Source organism: Giraffa tippelskirchi, chromosome 8 (genome assembly GCF_054371585.1).
Source record: "Giraffa tippelskirchi isolate mGirTip1 chromosome 8, T2T-mGirTip1v1.2.pri, whole genome shotgun sequence".
Lineage (NCBI taxonomy): Eukaryota > Metazoa > Chordata > Mammalia > Artiodactyla > Giraffidae > Giraffa > Giraffa tippelskirchi.
Window position 1 is genome coordinate 114,779,324 of NC_137282.1, and position 14,735 is coordinate 114,794,058.

Sequence of the window (14,735 nt, forward strand, 5' to 3'; positions counted from 1 at the left end):
AAGCCACTCTGCCCAAAGCACCTGCCATGTCTTCACAGGGAGCATTCAGGAAAAGTGCCGAAGCCTTAGATATCTTCTTCATCCCGCTCAAAACTCAGTCCAGGGTCAGCCATGATTGCTAATGAGAAGCACCATAATTGAATGCCTATTGAAGATCGGGTTCATGATATGGCTTCCATTACTGTTCCCAAGGAGTGGTATTACTATTCCTATTTCTCAACTGATGAGGAGATAAGAGACTCAGAGAGGTTAAAATCTTTCCCAAGGGCACACAGCCTGTGAGTGATGCAATGAGGATAAAATTCAGACCTAAACCCAAGATCTGTGCTCAGACAGAGGGGGCCTGATATCCCCGAGGCAAGGAGCAGGTCCTTCTAGCTTTCTCCAGCACTGTGCAGCTCGTCAACACACACAGTGCATATGCTCCATCGAACAATGACAATTACTCAGTTATTTACTGCATGAGGCCACAGTGCTAGCTGCTCTGTGCATTGTCCTGCTTAGTCCTCCTCACCAGAACCCTTAAGAAGTAGGTACCTTTCCTGCCTCCATTACACAGATGGGGAAAACTGAGTGCAAAGGCTGCAAGGTTAAGACACTGGCTAGGCAGCTGTTCAGCAGCACAGACGGGACTCAAACCAAGGTTCCTCCTATGCCAGGGCCCCCACACTCAAGCTTCACAGAAGCTGCCCAGCTCACGCCACTGACACCCGGGTGGGTACCCTGAGGCTCAGTGAGGGGGCTGGGGACCGAGCCAGGACGCCATCCAAGCATCCTCAGCACATTTCTGCTCTGTGGCCCATGGGGGCTTGTCTTTGGCCCCATCCTCAGCAAAGCAGTATTTTAAATGGACTTGAGGCCTTATGCCATTTGGATGTCAGAACAAACAAAGCCAGTCACCCCCCAGCCACAATCAGCAAGTCTGACTGAAGCCTGAGGGGCCCGCTCACCCTTCGATGTTCCAGAACAAAGCGCCAGCAGCAGGCCTCGGCCCTCCCTGAGGCCCGGCGGCTCTCCTCAGCCTCACTGGCAGGGCCCTCAGCGTTACGCTCCCCTAAGTGCTTGGCCACGGGTTCTTGCGAGTGAAGGGCAAGCGCAACCCAGCACGAGATATGGAGCACACAGATGTCCATCAGACAACTCCTGCCCCTTCCTTACCCGCCGGCCACCAGGAGGTGGAGTGACATGGGCAAGTGGGGCTTATGCCGCTCACAGGGAGACGGAGGGAATCCTCCCAGAGCAAAAGTCTTGAAATGCAGGTAAGATTTCAGAGCCCTAGGCTCTGCACTCTCCCCTGCTCCACATCCTCAGGAATGAGGAACTGTTTTACTGGTTGTTTCCTTCCCATTTTATCCATGCAAAAGCTGAGACCCAGAGAGGTTAAGTAACTTGCCCAAGATCACACAGCAAAGACAAGACAGAGTGACTCTCTGAACCAAGCTGCTGGCAGACTTGGAGCCTTAAAGAGCTGTTTCATAAGCCTGGGTCCTAGAATGGCCAAGCTAGAGCTGAACCCCACTCTGCCTCACTCTCCTGCCATGCAACTGAGGGCAGATTACTCCGTGCCCCTGAGCCTCACTCCCTTCATCTGAGAATTCCTAATCTCAGGCTGCTCGTGAGGCACAGCCTAGGTGCCGTGAGAAACCGTCAATCACGTAACGAATCTGTAACACCTGGCGGGCGCTCCCGGTGAAGTTGGCAGCTGGACGTGCCTGCACCCTGGTTTCCCACACCAAGAACATCTCTGCTCCAGGATGAGATCAGGACCAGCTGAGAGCAGAAAGTCTCCTCCCTGCCCCCACCCACCTCCTTTTGGGGGCCCACTGTGCCCTCACAGTCGCCAGGGCAGGGAAGAGGCAACATTGTGGCCCTGACATGCTACCCAGAGTTTGCTGGACTCCGGCAGTGCCAACCACAAGAAATTTTAAAAATCCACCTCCTTGCCTCAGAGCAGGTGACACTCCTGGGCTGCAGGAAGGCTGGTAGGGTGCCCCTCTCCTCTTCCATGCGGGGAAAGGGCTGAATCCACCAGCCCTGTGCCCCCTACAAAACTCCTACCTCTAGCTTGGAAACCCTTTCAGACCAGAACATTCCAGGACGATCAGGGCCTGAGGACACCAAATCAGATGCCCTTAACCACAGACAGCCCCCAGGCCCCCACCAGCCTCTGAGCCCAACTACAGGGATCCTATCATGGAGATCCAACCAGATCACCAGATCTCTCATTAAGGACCCCTAGCATGGCTCTGGAGACTCAGCGTCCCCATCAGTATTCTTTCTGATTCATTTCAGTATTTCTCGAAAAGTCTGCCTGCTGTGCTGGAAAGAATACGAGACCCTGATTTCAGAGACCTGAAGTTTAGCCGTGGCCTTGGACAAACTGCTTCCCCACTCTGGGCCTCAGTTTCTCCATCTGGGAGATGGGAATATCCTCCTCACCTACTTCAGTCTCCCCTGTCGCGTGGTAGCATGAAACAAACTTCCTGATGCAAGAGCCACTTGGAAATTCTTACAAGCAGAACTTGCTCAACAAAGGCAGGTCATTTCTCCCCAGCCTTGGTTTCCCCTCTGTCAGACAGGAGACCGCCTCTCAACACTTCACATCATGGGAAGGAGGGCATCGAAGGAACTCCTGTCGATCTGGCACACTCTTTCTCTAGACCAGGGGCTCCGTGAGGCCAGGAAGCGACTAGCCTTGTTCTAGGGCCAGCAAGAACCAGGCTTGGGGCCAATATGTGATGAAGGAATACCTGACTGGTCAGACTAACGGATCGATGAGGTTGCTTGCTTCTTGCAGAAATTAAAAGTGCAACCCGATAGGACAGCTTTCCATTCTTTTTAAGTCCCAGAGGACTCTGTCCCTGGCTTCGCCATCCTAGCAAACTGGAAGGAAGCTTCTAACCCTCACTGAGGAGGCCAGGTGTAGGGGTGGTCAGGCCAAGGCTGGGAAGGACACTTCCAGCCTTGAAAAGCGTGGTGAGGGAGGAAGCAGCGCTGTGGGAGGGAGGGACCGCGGGGCTCTCGGAGCCCCCCTGCCCTGGCGGCCTCACCACTGGCCTGTCTGGGGAAGGCCAGGACCTAGCGGAGCCTGGCGGCAGGAACAATGTCAGGCAGGTGCCGGCCGAGCTGCGTGAAAGGCCCAGCCCGCTGTCATTGTCAGGGCTCAGCCAAGTGCAGAAAAGCAATTTACTGGTCACGCCGCTTGCTCCCCTCGGAAATTTTTAAAATTCTTCCGATTTGAGCTATCCACGGTGTCCCAAGTCGTGTGGAGAAAGGATTTTATTAAATTCCCAGCTTCTCGCTCCTGGGGGTGGCCGCTGGGGGAGGGCAGGGCTCACCACACTGGGGGGTGGGGGCAGTGTCTGGCATTGACTGTGCTCAGAGAAATGTGGCTGGGGGCAGGGGGCCCACCGGGGGCTTGGTGCCTAATAGACGGGAAGAGGGAGGAGCCCAGAAACTCCATTGCTAGGACTGGACCAGTTCTCCAAAACACTAGGGCGGGGGAGGGAAGGGTGTTAAGTATATAGAGTTTCTGACAGAGCCACATACCCTCCTGGGTGATGAGAATTCACAAAACCTCTTGCACACCTTATCATATGCCATTTCATCCTCAGGGCCACCCACGATGAAACTTAAGTCTCACAAAGGTCTGTGTATAGGGAAAGATGGAGCTGGGGCTCAGACCCATCCACAGGATGGCAAAGTCCTGAGCCTTCCCACCATGCGGGGAGCCTCCCCTGGGTCCTGCTCACCAAAGGTACTCTCACAACCACCCTCCAAATGCACACTGTCCAGCAAATAGCTGCTCTCTGGATGGTGGCCCAACACTGCAGTGGGGAGACTCCAGACTTCTGTGGACTCCTGTGGGGGGCCCCACCCCTCATCGTCACCTCTAAGGCCACTCTACCTTGGCCCTAGAGCATAAAGGAGGATTTGTACCTGCCAACCTTGTCTGTAACTCCCTAGGTTAGTGTTGCTTTATCTTTCAGCCATCACGGGTGCTTTCAAAAATCCTGGGGAGCTGAGAACACCCTCACAGACACTGCATATTTGGGCACCATTTTGAACACTGTTTCAAACCCCTTCCCCATAATCCTATCCTTAGATATCCCAAGGGTACATGGACCATGGGTTAAAAACATCAGTCAGACCTAAGGCAGTTTAGAAGGGGAAAGACTGCAAAGGGGAGAGGTGGGGGCAGTGAGGGGAGGGGAGGGAGACTCCCTCACCTGCTTGAAGACCCAACCCAGATGGGCCACCCCAGCTTCTTTCCCCCAAAGGCTGGCTCGAGCTCCAGCCAGGACGTGAAGGTGGGATGCAGAGTCCAGCTTCCCTCCCTGACATTCTCCCAGAGAACACAAAGACCACACAGCATCCCCTCCAGGACCCCGCCTCAAGGACCAAGAGGCAGCAGACAGCAAGAGGCTTGGGCAACAAGGTCTGAACCCATCTCTCTCTACTTCACGCCCATTTCATTGTCCCCGCCCGCAGGCTCAGGACACTGGGAAAGGGGTCTCACCCAGGTCGGACAAGCAGTTCCCTGGAGTGACCCTGGGGCTTGCCCTCTGCCTGGGGACTCAGCTGCAAACCAGGCAGGCCATGCCAGGCACTGGCCCCTCTCTCTGACACCAGCCATTCCCCACCCCGCCCCCCGCCACCACATAGGGTCACATCTGCTTGGCAAACAGCCAGTCTTAAGTTACTGACTCCAGTTGTATTGATTCAAAGAGTCACCGGGGACCCCAGCCTGGCCAACAGAGGGAAAGAACCCATCAGTCTGTCCATCCATGCTTCCTGCCCCCAGTCCCAACTAGCTGCCCGCAGCTCAAAGTCCATCTTGATGGTAACAATTCTCTCCTAGGAGTGGGAGGGGAGACAAGCAGACCCTTCACCACAGCCACTACCGCTACTGCCATCACCCTCTGCAGGAGACCGCTGAGCCCCAACAGCACAAAACACCCACAGCTGGGAGAACCACCGTTTTCCCGCTCGGGGCTACCCCTGGGCACCTCAAGAATCCAGGAAACCATGGCGTAAGCATGCTCTCTAACCTGTGAGGACACCTGCCTTCAAGCCGGAGGGGAAAGGGGCGGACAATCTCTTCTGGCCCCAGTCCAGCTCCTCCTAGGGCCCCTCCCTCAGAGCTCTAGGTGGGTGGGGGGCTAGGGCAGCTGGCACTTCCTAGTCCCCTTTCCTCTGCGCACGCCCCCACCCCAAGCTGAGACAGCCTGGTCTGGTTCTAATCGGCGCTGAAGTCGGCTCCTCAGTCCCTCTTCTCTTTCCCTCCCGCCACCGCCCCCCCCACCTCAACCCTTTTCCTTCATTTCCACGGCTTTGGAAGCACCAGCGTTCCAACTGTCTGCGTGCCAAGACCTTCCCGAGTCTGAAAGCTGCTGAAGTAACAGATCAGATTTTAGCAAGTGCTTTCCAGGCTGAGCGCCAAGCCCTCTTCTGATTCAGGAGAGTGAGCGAGCGGGGAGCGAGGCGGGGAACCAGCCGAGGGCTGCACCACCTTGGGCGAGGGTGTGCGAAGCGCGGCCCGTTCCGGAGCCGCCTCGCAGGCAAGGGTCCCTCGGCCCAGGTGCCCCGCTCTGCGCCCTCTCACCCGTCTCCCCTCCTAGTTCCACATGTCTCTCTCTCAATGCTGCAAACGCCTTTGAAACCACAGAGTAATTTACAACTGAAGCTTTCTCCCTGGACTCGGAATCTACTCGGTTGAAAGGAGCCTTTTTGTTTGGAAGAGCGAGCGGAGATGGTGAACGGACGGTTGGCAGAGAAAATCCCTCCGTCGTAACTCCTCACCGGGGCCGAGGGGCTCGGGGCCCGGCACATTGTGGCGACTGAGCCCTCTGGCTCCGAGGGTCTTCTCCCAGCCGAAGCGGACTGGGGCCGCGCCAGCCTGAGTCCAGCAACAGAGCCCCTTGCCCTTGGCCGGTTCCCCGTCCGCGCTGGGCGCAGGCGGAGCCGCCCTTCGGCGCCCTGGGAACAGGTGCACTGTTCCACGCCCAGGAGGGGTGGGGCCCAGGGAGGGGGCGCGGCCCGGGGGAAGGGGGCCGACACGGACCGAGAGGCAGGGGCAGGTGGGTGCAGGGGGAAGGTCAGAGTCAGGAGCCCACGTACCTGTACCTGGAAGCACAGCAGCAGGAAGTGTAAACACCTGCGGGAGAGAGAGAGGGAGAGGAAGTCATCGGGACTGGAGGGAGGCAAACGCGCGCACAGACAGACACGCAGCCGCAAAGTCAAAAGAACGGCGGGGCGGGCAGAGCCACAGGCACACGGACAGACGTCCGGGCAGGGTGGGCAGCCTCGAGCGCGGGCGCTTACAGGCAAGTGCAGGCGGAGGGCGCTGAATACATCGCTGGGCGGGGGGGGAGGCGGCGGCTCCTAGCCCAGCCTGCACATGTCCCCTTCGCGCGGCCGGGACCGGGCGCCTCCGCCGCCGCCGCCGCCGCCGCCGCCGCTGCTGCTGCTCCCTCCTCGCCGGCTGCTGCTGCTGCAGACTCTGCTGCTCCGGGGCGCTCCGCGGCGCGCCCTGCGGCATCAGCGCCCCGCGCGGCTCCTCCCGAGCGCTGCGCCCTCCGGGCTGGCGCGGGGGCTGCGAGGCGGCCGCCGCTGGGCAGGAGGCACCCGCCGGTGCGAGGAACCTGGCTCTCTGCCGGCCGGCCGGCCGTCCGGGCGTCCGCGGGAGGCTGGCTGCCCGGCTCACTCCGGGGGCAGCATGCGCGGAAGGTCTGGACGCTGGGGCACACTCTCCAGGCGGGGCGTGGGGCTGCGCGCGGCCAGGGGTCAGCGCTCCGGGGCCGGGGCGCGCGGCGGCAGCACGAACGCGTCACGGCCGCTCCGTCTGGGCGCCCGCCGGCTCATGTCTCCTCCTCCGCGTCTCTCCGGCCGTGCGCATCGCCGCCTCCCACCACTGGCGGCGGCCGGGGCGTTTTCTACGCGCGGGCGGCGAGGGGGCGGGGGGCCGGGGGCGGGCCCGGGCCCGAGCCGGCACAATGAGGATGCGGGGCCCGGGGGCTCCCCCCTCGGGGCGCGGCCGGACGGGCGCTCAGCTCGCCTGGGTGCGCCGCGCCCACATCAAAGGCGGCCCTGCCGGCTTGCCGGCCTGCCGCGGCCTCTCCACTGCCGCCTCCTCTTCTCCTGGCGCTCCGGCTTGGAGGGAGGCGCTCAGACTCTCGGCGACGGGACCGGCAGCTCCGAAGGGGCAGAGCCCACGACGCTGGAGCTGATGAGCGCTGGGAGCCGTCGAAATTCTGCGCCTGGGCGCAATGACCCGCGCCACGGCGCAAGGCTGCCAGAACTGGACCGGCTGCGGTCCCCAAGAACGTAGTTAGGTGCAGAATGTCCTTCCTCACCCACGTTCTCCTCGCACTCACACCCACCAGCGCCGGAGTGGGGAGCAGGGAGGGGGCGGGTCAGGCCCAGCCCTCGGGGCGGCTCCACGTAAGGGGGGTCGCTTTTACCCACCCTGTGAGTCCACAGAGGATCGTGGCGTAGCCCAGGCCCCTCTGGGAAGGCTGGCCACCCTAAGTGAACCCCCTTCTAATCTCCGTCCCTGCCGTTGAAAGGGAGGCGGCATTGAGGGTGTTTCTTACGCCCCCCACCCACCCCCTTCCAGGGCTCCGGGGTTGGTTCCCAGCTGGGCTCTCTGAGGGGCGAGCCACCTTTGGAAACGCACGGCTGCCACCTAGCGTCCTCAAGGCTCCACTGCAGCCCAGCCCGGGCAGGCTATACAGGCCCGGGAGGAGCCAGCAGGACTCTGGTCAGCGACCACTCGAGGCCCTCTTCTGGCCTCTAGGCTGAGATTTGTTCTTCTTTGCATACCAAGCAGTTTGACTTTTAACCAGGTCCCTTCTGAGAGCATCTCTTCTTACCTACCCCCTCTGCTTCTTTCAGAGGCACCACTACTGTCCTTCCCACCAACCTCAGAATGCAGGCGTTCTTATCTCACATAACTGCCTCACACTGTCTGAAGCTCCAGCCAGCCAGGCTCTACTTTGGCCTGATACTAAAGGAAATAGTCGTAGTAGGAAAGAAACTGAATAAGCTCAAAAAGCAAAATTCAGGAATCCAGACTATTTGGTTAAAAATGTCCTTGTGTCATGGATTGATGTGCCATGATTGATGGTTTTCTATGTTCACTGTGGGTTTTCACTTATAGTGAAACTGAGGTGTGCTTGTGCTTAATCGCTCAGTCATGTCCTACTCTTTGCAACCCCACGGACTGTAGCCTGCCAAGCTCCTCTGTCCATGGGATTCTCCAGGCAAGAATACTGGAGTGGGTTGCCATAGGCGCTATCCAACAGTAACACTTCCTATATGAAATATCAGCAGTTGTTCTGGCTATCAGGCCTCCCTGCCTCCCTGCAAGCTGCTTTAAGTTCCCTTTCAAAGCTGAGGCTATCTTATTTTTTTTTAGATACTGTTTGGTTTTTTTTTATATGTGTTTATTTTTGGCTGAGCTGGGTCTTTGTTGCTGCTCAGGCTTTTCTCTGGTTGCAGCACACAGAGGCTACTCTCTAGTTGAGGTGCGCGGCCTTCTCACTGCAGTGACTTCTCTTGTTGCAGAGCTCAGGCTCCAGGCACACAGGCTCAGCGGTTGCAGCTCCCCAGCTCTAGAGCACAGGCTCAGTAGTTGTGGCACAAGGGCTTAATTGCTCCAAAACATGTGGGGTCTTCCCAGATCAGGGATCAAACCCGTGTCTCCTACACTAGCAGGCAGATTCTTTACCACTGAACCACCAGGGAAGCCCAAAGCTGAGGCTATCTGAAACAGCCTGTTTCAGCACTCAACACAAGTGCAGAAAACCTTTCAAAGCCAGATGCTGAGTGATGCAGGAAGTTCTTGCTTGAACCACTGGGCTGAATTTACATTCTCATTGCTAGAGCTGGTAAATCCCAAGATAGCATGCAATGACCAACCCAAAAGAGATGGACAAAAATGCTCCCCTTGGGTCCTGTGACATCACCACTGTGCTTGATCTTACTTTATTAAGACCTCTGACAGACCAGTCAAGAGGTGGTTTTGGCCTACTACCTGGTAAAGTGGGGTGTTTGAAGCATCTCCTGGCTAAGAATTAATACTTGTTTCCTATACTATTACTGTTTTCTATTACTTTTGAATGAAATGAGTCCATCATTACTCATATTCTAAAATGCTTGCAGTTTTTTTTTTTAAGGCTCAGATAGTGTTTGTTGATTTCACAAATAAAGTTGTCACTCAAATAGGATTGGGCGTCCCTTGTAGCTGTCGGTAAGGAATCTGCCTGCAGTGCAGGAGACCCAGGTTCAATCCCTGGGTTGGGAAGATTCCCTGGAGAAGGAAATGGCAACCCACTCCAGTATATCCTTGCCTGGAAAATCTCAAGGACAGAGGAGCCTGGTGGGCTGCAGTCCATGGGGTCGCAAAGAGTCAGGCACGACTGAGCGACTAACACTTACTTAACTTACAAATAGGATTGACTTGAAGAGATGTAAACTTGAAGAGCGTAAACTCAAGAGTGAGAGGTCCTGGCTTTGACTATTGCCTCCAACACTTCCTTATAAATTCCTGCAAGCTTCCTCATCTACAAGCCACATCTTCCACATCTAAGAACAGCAACAAGTGTTGAGTTGCTGTGAGTTACCAAATGAGATCATTTGGTCTGGCTCACAATGAAGGTTTCAAAGGTTTTAGTTATTATTTAATAATCCTGATTAGGGTTTTCAGGTTACTACCTCATTATTATTTTGTTCATGAAGCAGGGAAGCAGGATCATTCTCAATTTATTGAAAAGAACTTTTCTACTCTTAATCAAATTTTTACACATTATTCCCTTCCCCCATCATTCACACCTTCAAACCTATTGATTTACCATACAAATGAATCTTAAATGAGCTTTTTCTATTCAAATTTGACATGTTCATGTAGCAATATAGGTCACTAGTTTGGTAGTCACTTCTCTCCAACTTATTCAATCACTATTTATTGCCATCAGGCCCTGGGAGAAGGCAGAAAAGGCCTTTGCTTTAAAACGCACGTCACTTCTACTAAGGAAGACGGGCAATAAGCAAATAAGAGATAAATTCAAGCTTATCAGCACTTGGAAGGAAAACAATGGGATGCTGCTGCTGCTAAGTCGCATCAGTCCGACTGTGAGACCCCATAGATGGCAGCCCACCAGGCTCCCCTGTCCCTGGGATTCTCCAGGCAAGAACACTGGAGTGGGTTGCCATTTCCTTCTCCAAAACAATGGGATAGAGAGCACCAATTAGCAATACTCAGGCTAAGACCCAAAGGTGGGAAAGCCAGCCATGCAAAGTATACCAGGGAAAAGATATCAATTGCCTCCAAGTGGGAAAAGGAAGGGTGTGAGTTAGCCACGAGTTGCAAGAGGGTGAAAACAAGAGGTAGGTACCTATCAGAAGCCTGAGAAATGGAGTATTTCCTGCCGATTCAGTAAGCCAGGATGTCAATGATGAGCCACTTTTGGCCCTCCAAATGTGAATTTCTGAGCCCCTTAGGCAACCAGGAAGAACAATACCTATGATCCAGCAGTCATCAGGCTACAGCCACTCCCTGCAGTGAGCTTGAGGAAAAAGGCAGGAAGATACTGGCCCCAGATAGCTCAGATGCACATGGAAGGCATGATTTCAATGAGCCCAGGCTCTTGCATTTTCCCATATATAGAAAAGCGCTAAATTCCTTGAGGTATCTGGTTTTAATTCACAAAAACACTTTTGACGTTCAGACTACCTGCTCTTTGTTGCAAACTTCTATATAACCCGACTCCTCCACCCACCTCCTCCAAAGAGTTCTCTCAGTCACTTGAGATGCTGTCTCCCAGGCTCGAAGTCCTAAAAATTCCCACCGAATGTTAACATCTCTCAACTTTTGGGCTGTGGCTTTAAGTCGATAGAGCTTCCCTGGTGGCTCATAGGGTAAAGTGTCTACCTGCAATGTGGGAGACTCGGGTTTGATCCCTGGATCGGGAAGATCCCCTGGACGGACGAGCCTGGTAGGCTACAATCCATGGGTTTGCGAAGAGCAAACACGACACGACTGAGCGACTTCACTTTCACTTGAAGTAGATTAGCCTTCAAAGGGCTTTTAAGGCACTATTTATGTACAACTTTTAAATGCTTGGAGTTCAACAAATATTTATACTTATGTAAACCTTTCTTGAGCAATCTCCCCACACCCATCCCTCAAATTACCATTCATCTGCTGGCACTAGATTCCAGTTTCACGTAAATGCATCCGTATACAGTACCTGCTCTTCTGTGTATGGCTCCTTTTGCTCAGCTTGTTTGAGATTCATCCTCACTCCTTTTTGGCTGCACCGCGCAGCTTGTGGGATCCCAGTTCCCTGACCAGTCATCAGACCTGTGCCCTCTGCACTGGAAAGTCGAGTCTTAACCTCTGAACTACCTGGCAAGTCCCATCTGGTTGCTGTTGGCAGTCTTGCCCCTTTTTATTGCCAGCTAGTCCTCACTGGCTCCCCCGGTGGCTCCGATAGTAAAGATGGTAAAGAACCTGCCTGCCGTGTGTGAGACCAGCGTTCAACCAGCGTTCAATCCAGCGTCAGCAAGATCCCCTGGAGAAGAAAATGGCCTCCCACTCCAGTATTCTTGCCTGGAGAATTCCATGGACAGAGGAGCCTGGCAGGCTACAGTCCATAAAGTTGCAGAGAGTTGGACACAACTGAGTGACTAACACTTTCAGTACTCAATGTGGATATACCCATTTGTTTGGCAATTTAACAAAGGCTTGATAAGTAAGGGCCAAAGTCCAGTCTGTTTGTAAAAGGCTTAATGCAGCCTGGATACATTCACAGTGGCCTTGAGGCGAAAAAGCTGTTACTAGTCCAGCTAGTATGGTAGCTGAGACCAGGTGGCTGCGTGCTACTTCGGTGTTGGGGAGTTGCACACACGTACATTCAAATCCCAGCTCTAGGCTAGCAAGTTCGCAATTTTCTGAGCAGATCTCATCGGCAAAAATTGGCTGGTTGTCTCAAGGGTAGTTGAGAATGTATGTATACTGCTTGCCCAATGGAAAGGAACCTCTGGAGGGAAGTTAAGTGTTCTGCCTGCTGATTAATCCTAAACACTTAGATGTATGTAAATGTTCAGATTCTTTCCACCTCATTTTCAAGTGAAAGTACACTTGAGTGAAAGTGAACACTGCAACCTGACATTCCTTTTCCACCTTTCCAAACCTAAGAACCACAAAATTCAGGGAGTCTATACAATATATTTTGGAGACAAAGATGAGAGAAACTTCAGCCTAAGAAAATCAATAAGAGGATCAATTAGCTCAGGAAGAAAAGTAGACCCTTAGCACAGATGCAGCTGTAAAATTTCTCTAGATCAGCTCTTGGAACTTTCGCAGCATTAAAATGGGATGTCTACTGCCAAGTTCATGAATCAGGGAGCAACTGGTTCTTTTGTTAAGATCTGGCTAGAAGGTAGCCTTAGACTTTCTGCAGTAACTTTAACCCTGTATCTCCACAGCCCAGACCACTAACCTTTTATTTTGTGACTCGTAACCTTTTCTTACATAATCTCAAACAAAAACAGCCCCATCCTGACACTGTATATACACAATCCCCTCCCCATTAACTAAATAGCTTTTACAAGTTTTACACAGGACTATAAATCTCATTTTATTACCATATGCATGATCCAGTAATTTGGACAGCTCTCGAATAGCCTCCCTTATTAACCTATTTTGTCCTCTGGTTCAGGTTGAAGGTAAGTCTGTAGAGTTCTCACCCATGACCTAAAGATACCAAAATGAGAAGGTATCAAACAAGAGAAGCTTCCAGCAGACAAGTGTTTTATCTTTGCCCTCCTACTACTCAAAAATGTTCTTTTTGCAAAGGGTCTGATCTGATCATCCAGGTTAAGTCTGCTAAACAATATTGGCTCAGTATTAATGAGCCATCAACTCCCACCCAGGCTGTGATCTCTAAATGCCACTTTTAAAATAAGGAACCCAAGCTCTGTGGAAGAAATGGATCAGTAAAGGTCTGAGATAAAGAAAATGGATTTAAACCCAAATTCAGTAGACATCATTAAAGTCTATAAACACTGGAGAGGGTGAGGAGAAGAGAGAATGGAATATTACTCAGCCATTTAAAAAAAAGAATGAAATAATGCCATTTGTACCAACATGGATCCAACTACAGATTACTATACCAAGTCAGAAAGAGAAAGACAAATACCATGTAGCACTTGTATGTGGAATCTAAAACATAGCACAAATGAACCTATCTGTGAAACAGAAACAGAATAGACTTGTGGTTGCCAAATGGAAGGCAGGTAGGGGAGGGATGGACTAGGAATTTGGTGTTACAAAATGCAAAATATTACACACAGAATGTAAACAACAAGGTCCTATATTCAATATATTCCTGGGATTAATCATAATGGAAAACATTTTTAAAAAGAATTGTCTATATGTGTATAAACCGAATCATTCTGTTGTACAGCAGAATAACACAACATTCTAAATCAGCTATACTTCAACAAAAAATTTTTATGAAGTTTTGAAAAAATACTCTGAAGTTACAAAAAATTTGAATTCAGAACACTTGTTACTTTCAGGTATACTAAGACATCAACCATCATTCTCAAAATTGGTAAATGAAAATATTAAATGTTTTTCAAAATTAGGTAGAGGCAGTACAGTAGAGATTTAAAAGTAAAAAGATTAAGTTATTTTCTAGTAGGTTGCACATACTCAGCTATGTCTGACTCTGAGACCCCATGGACAAAGGAGCCCACCAAACTCCTCTATCCATGGGATTTCCCTTAACTACATTTATTTTTAGCATTTATACCCATATTGATTTATGACACTGAGTAGTTTATACAGAACAAAGGGAAGTCAGTGTCTTTAAAAGAGGATTTCCTAAGCCTGGGAGTAGTAGTAGTTTAATTTCCAGATTACTGTCATGTTTAATTAGCTGATATCTACTAGCTAGCACTATCAGAGACTTCTGAGGCACAGGGACTCGTTAAGTCCGTCCTTTCAAAAAAGAGCAGCCCTCTAGATCTGATTAGCTGTATTTAACAAGCCAAGAACAGCACATCAGTAAGGCAAACTGCTTTCCCTCAGAATGGTGGGAAGTTCTTTTAGGTGTCCTGCCACACAGCAGTGCCCATCAGGTAAACCAAACGTTTAACTTCTACACAACGCAACTCGATAAAAATTTCAGACATTACTACCAGCAAGCATACTTCTACTTCTGAACATGTTAAGTAACTAATACTGCTAATTACCTAACACTCCTACATCACAAACAGTAATAAAAAAACACTACCTAGGGAAGGAATGACTCAACTTTAACGCAGCTGCATTATTTGAACACCAGCAATTTTTCAATATAGGATGGCTAAGTGATTTGGGATTCTACTATCAATTTAAAGTAGATCATCTTTTAAATCTGAAGTACATAAACATCTTTTAAAATGGATGTAATTTCAATAACACTGAACATTTACCATCTCCTAGTACGCCTCCATTAAAATAAAGAGCTACAAGGGCAGACCCGGTTTATTCAGATATAACTGAATAATCGACGAAGAAAATCACAACGTAAATGACTAGAAGAGAAACCTAATGCTTGGAAACAGATTAAACAAGACAGTACTGCCCCAGTATTTTTTCCCACCCTCCAAAATTAATCTACTCTTGAAAACTACCTCAGAGATGGAAAGGCTAATATCTTCAGACCGCCATCAAAATAATC

At 51.6% G+C, this 14,735-nt stretch overlaps 1 protein-coding gene across 1 annotated transcript in view; it reads right to left on the minus strand.

The window, feature by feature from the left end:
- The window catches only part of FGF18 (fibroblast growth factor 18), a 35,803-nt gene extending 28,888 nt beyond the window's left edge, over positions 1-6,915 (minus strand). Inside the window, exons 1-2 of the mRNA XM_081520574.1 lie at positions 6,325-6,915; positions 6,121-6,157 (exon numbers count right to left, since the gene is read on the minus strand). Of these exons, the coding sequence (XP_081376700.1) occupies positions 6,121-6,157; positions 6,325-6,356 (69 nt within the window). The 5' untranslated portion in view covers positions 6,357-6,915. The remainder of the gene's footprint in view (positions 1-6,120; positions 6,158-6,324) is intronic.
- Positions 6,916-14,735: the final 7,820 nt, after the last annotated feature.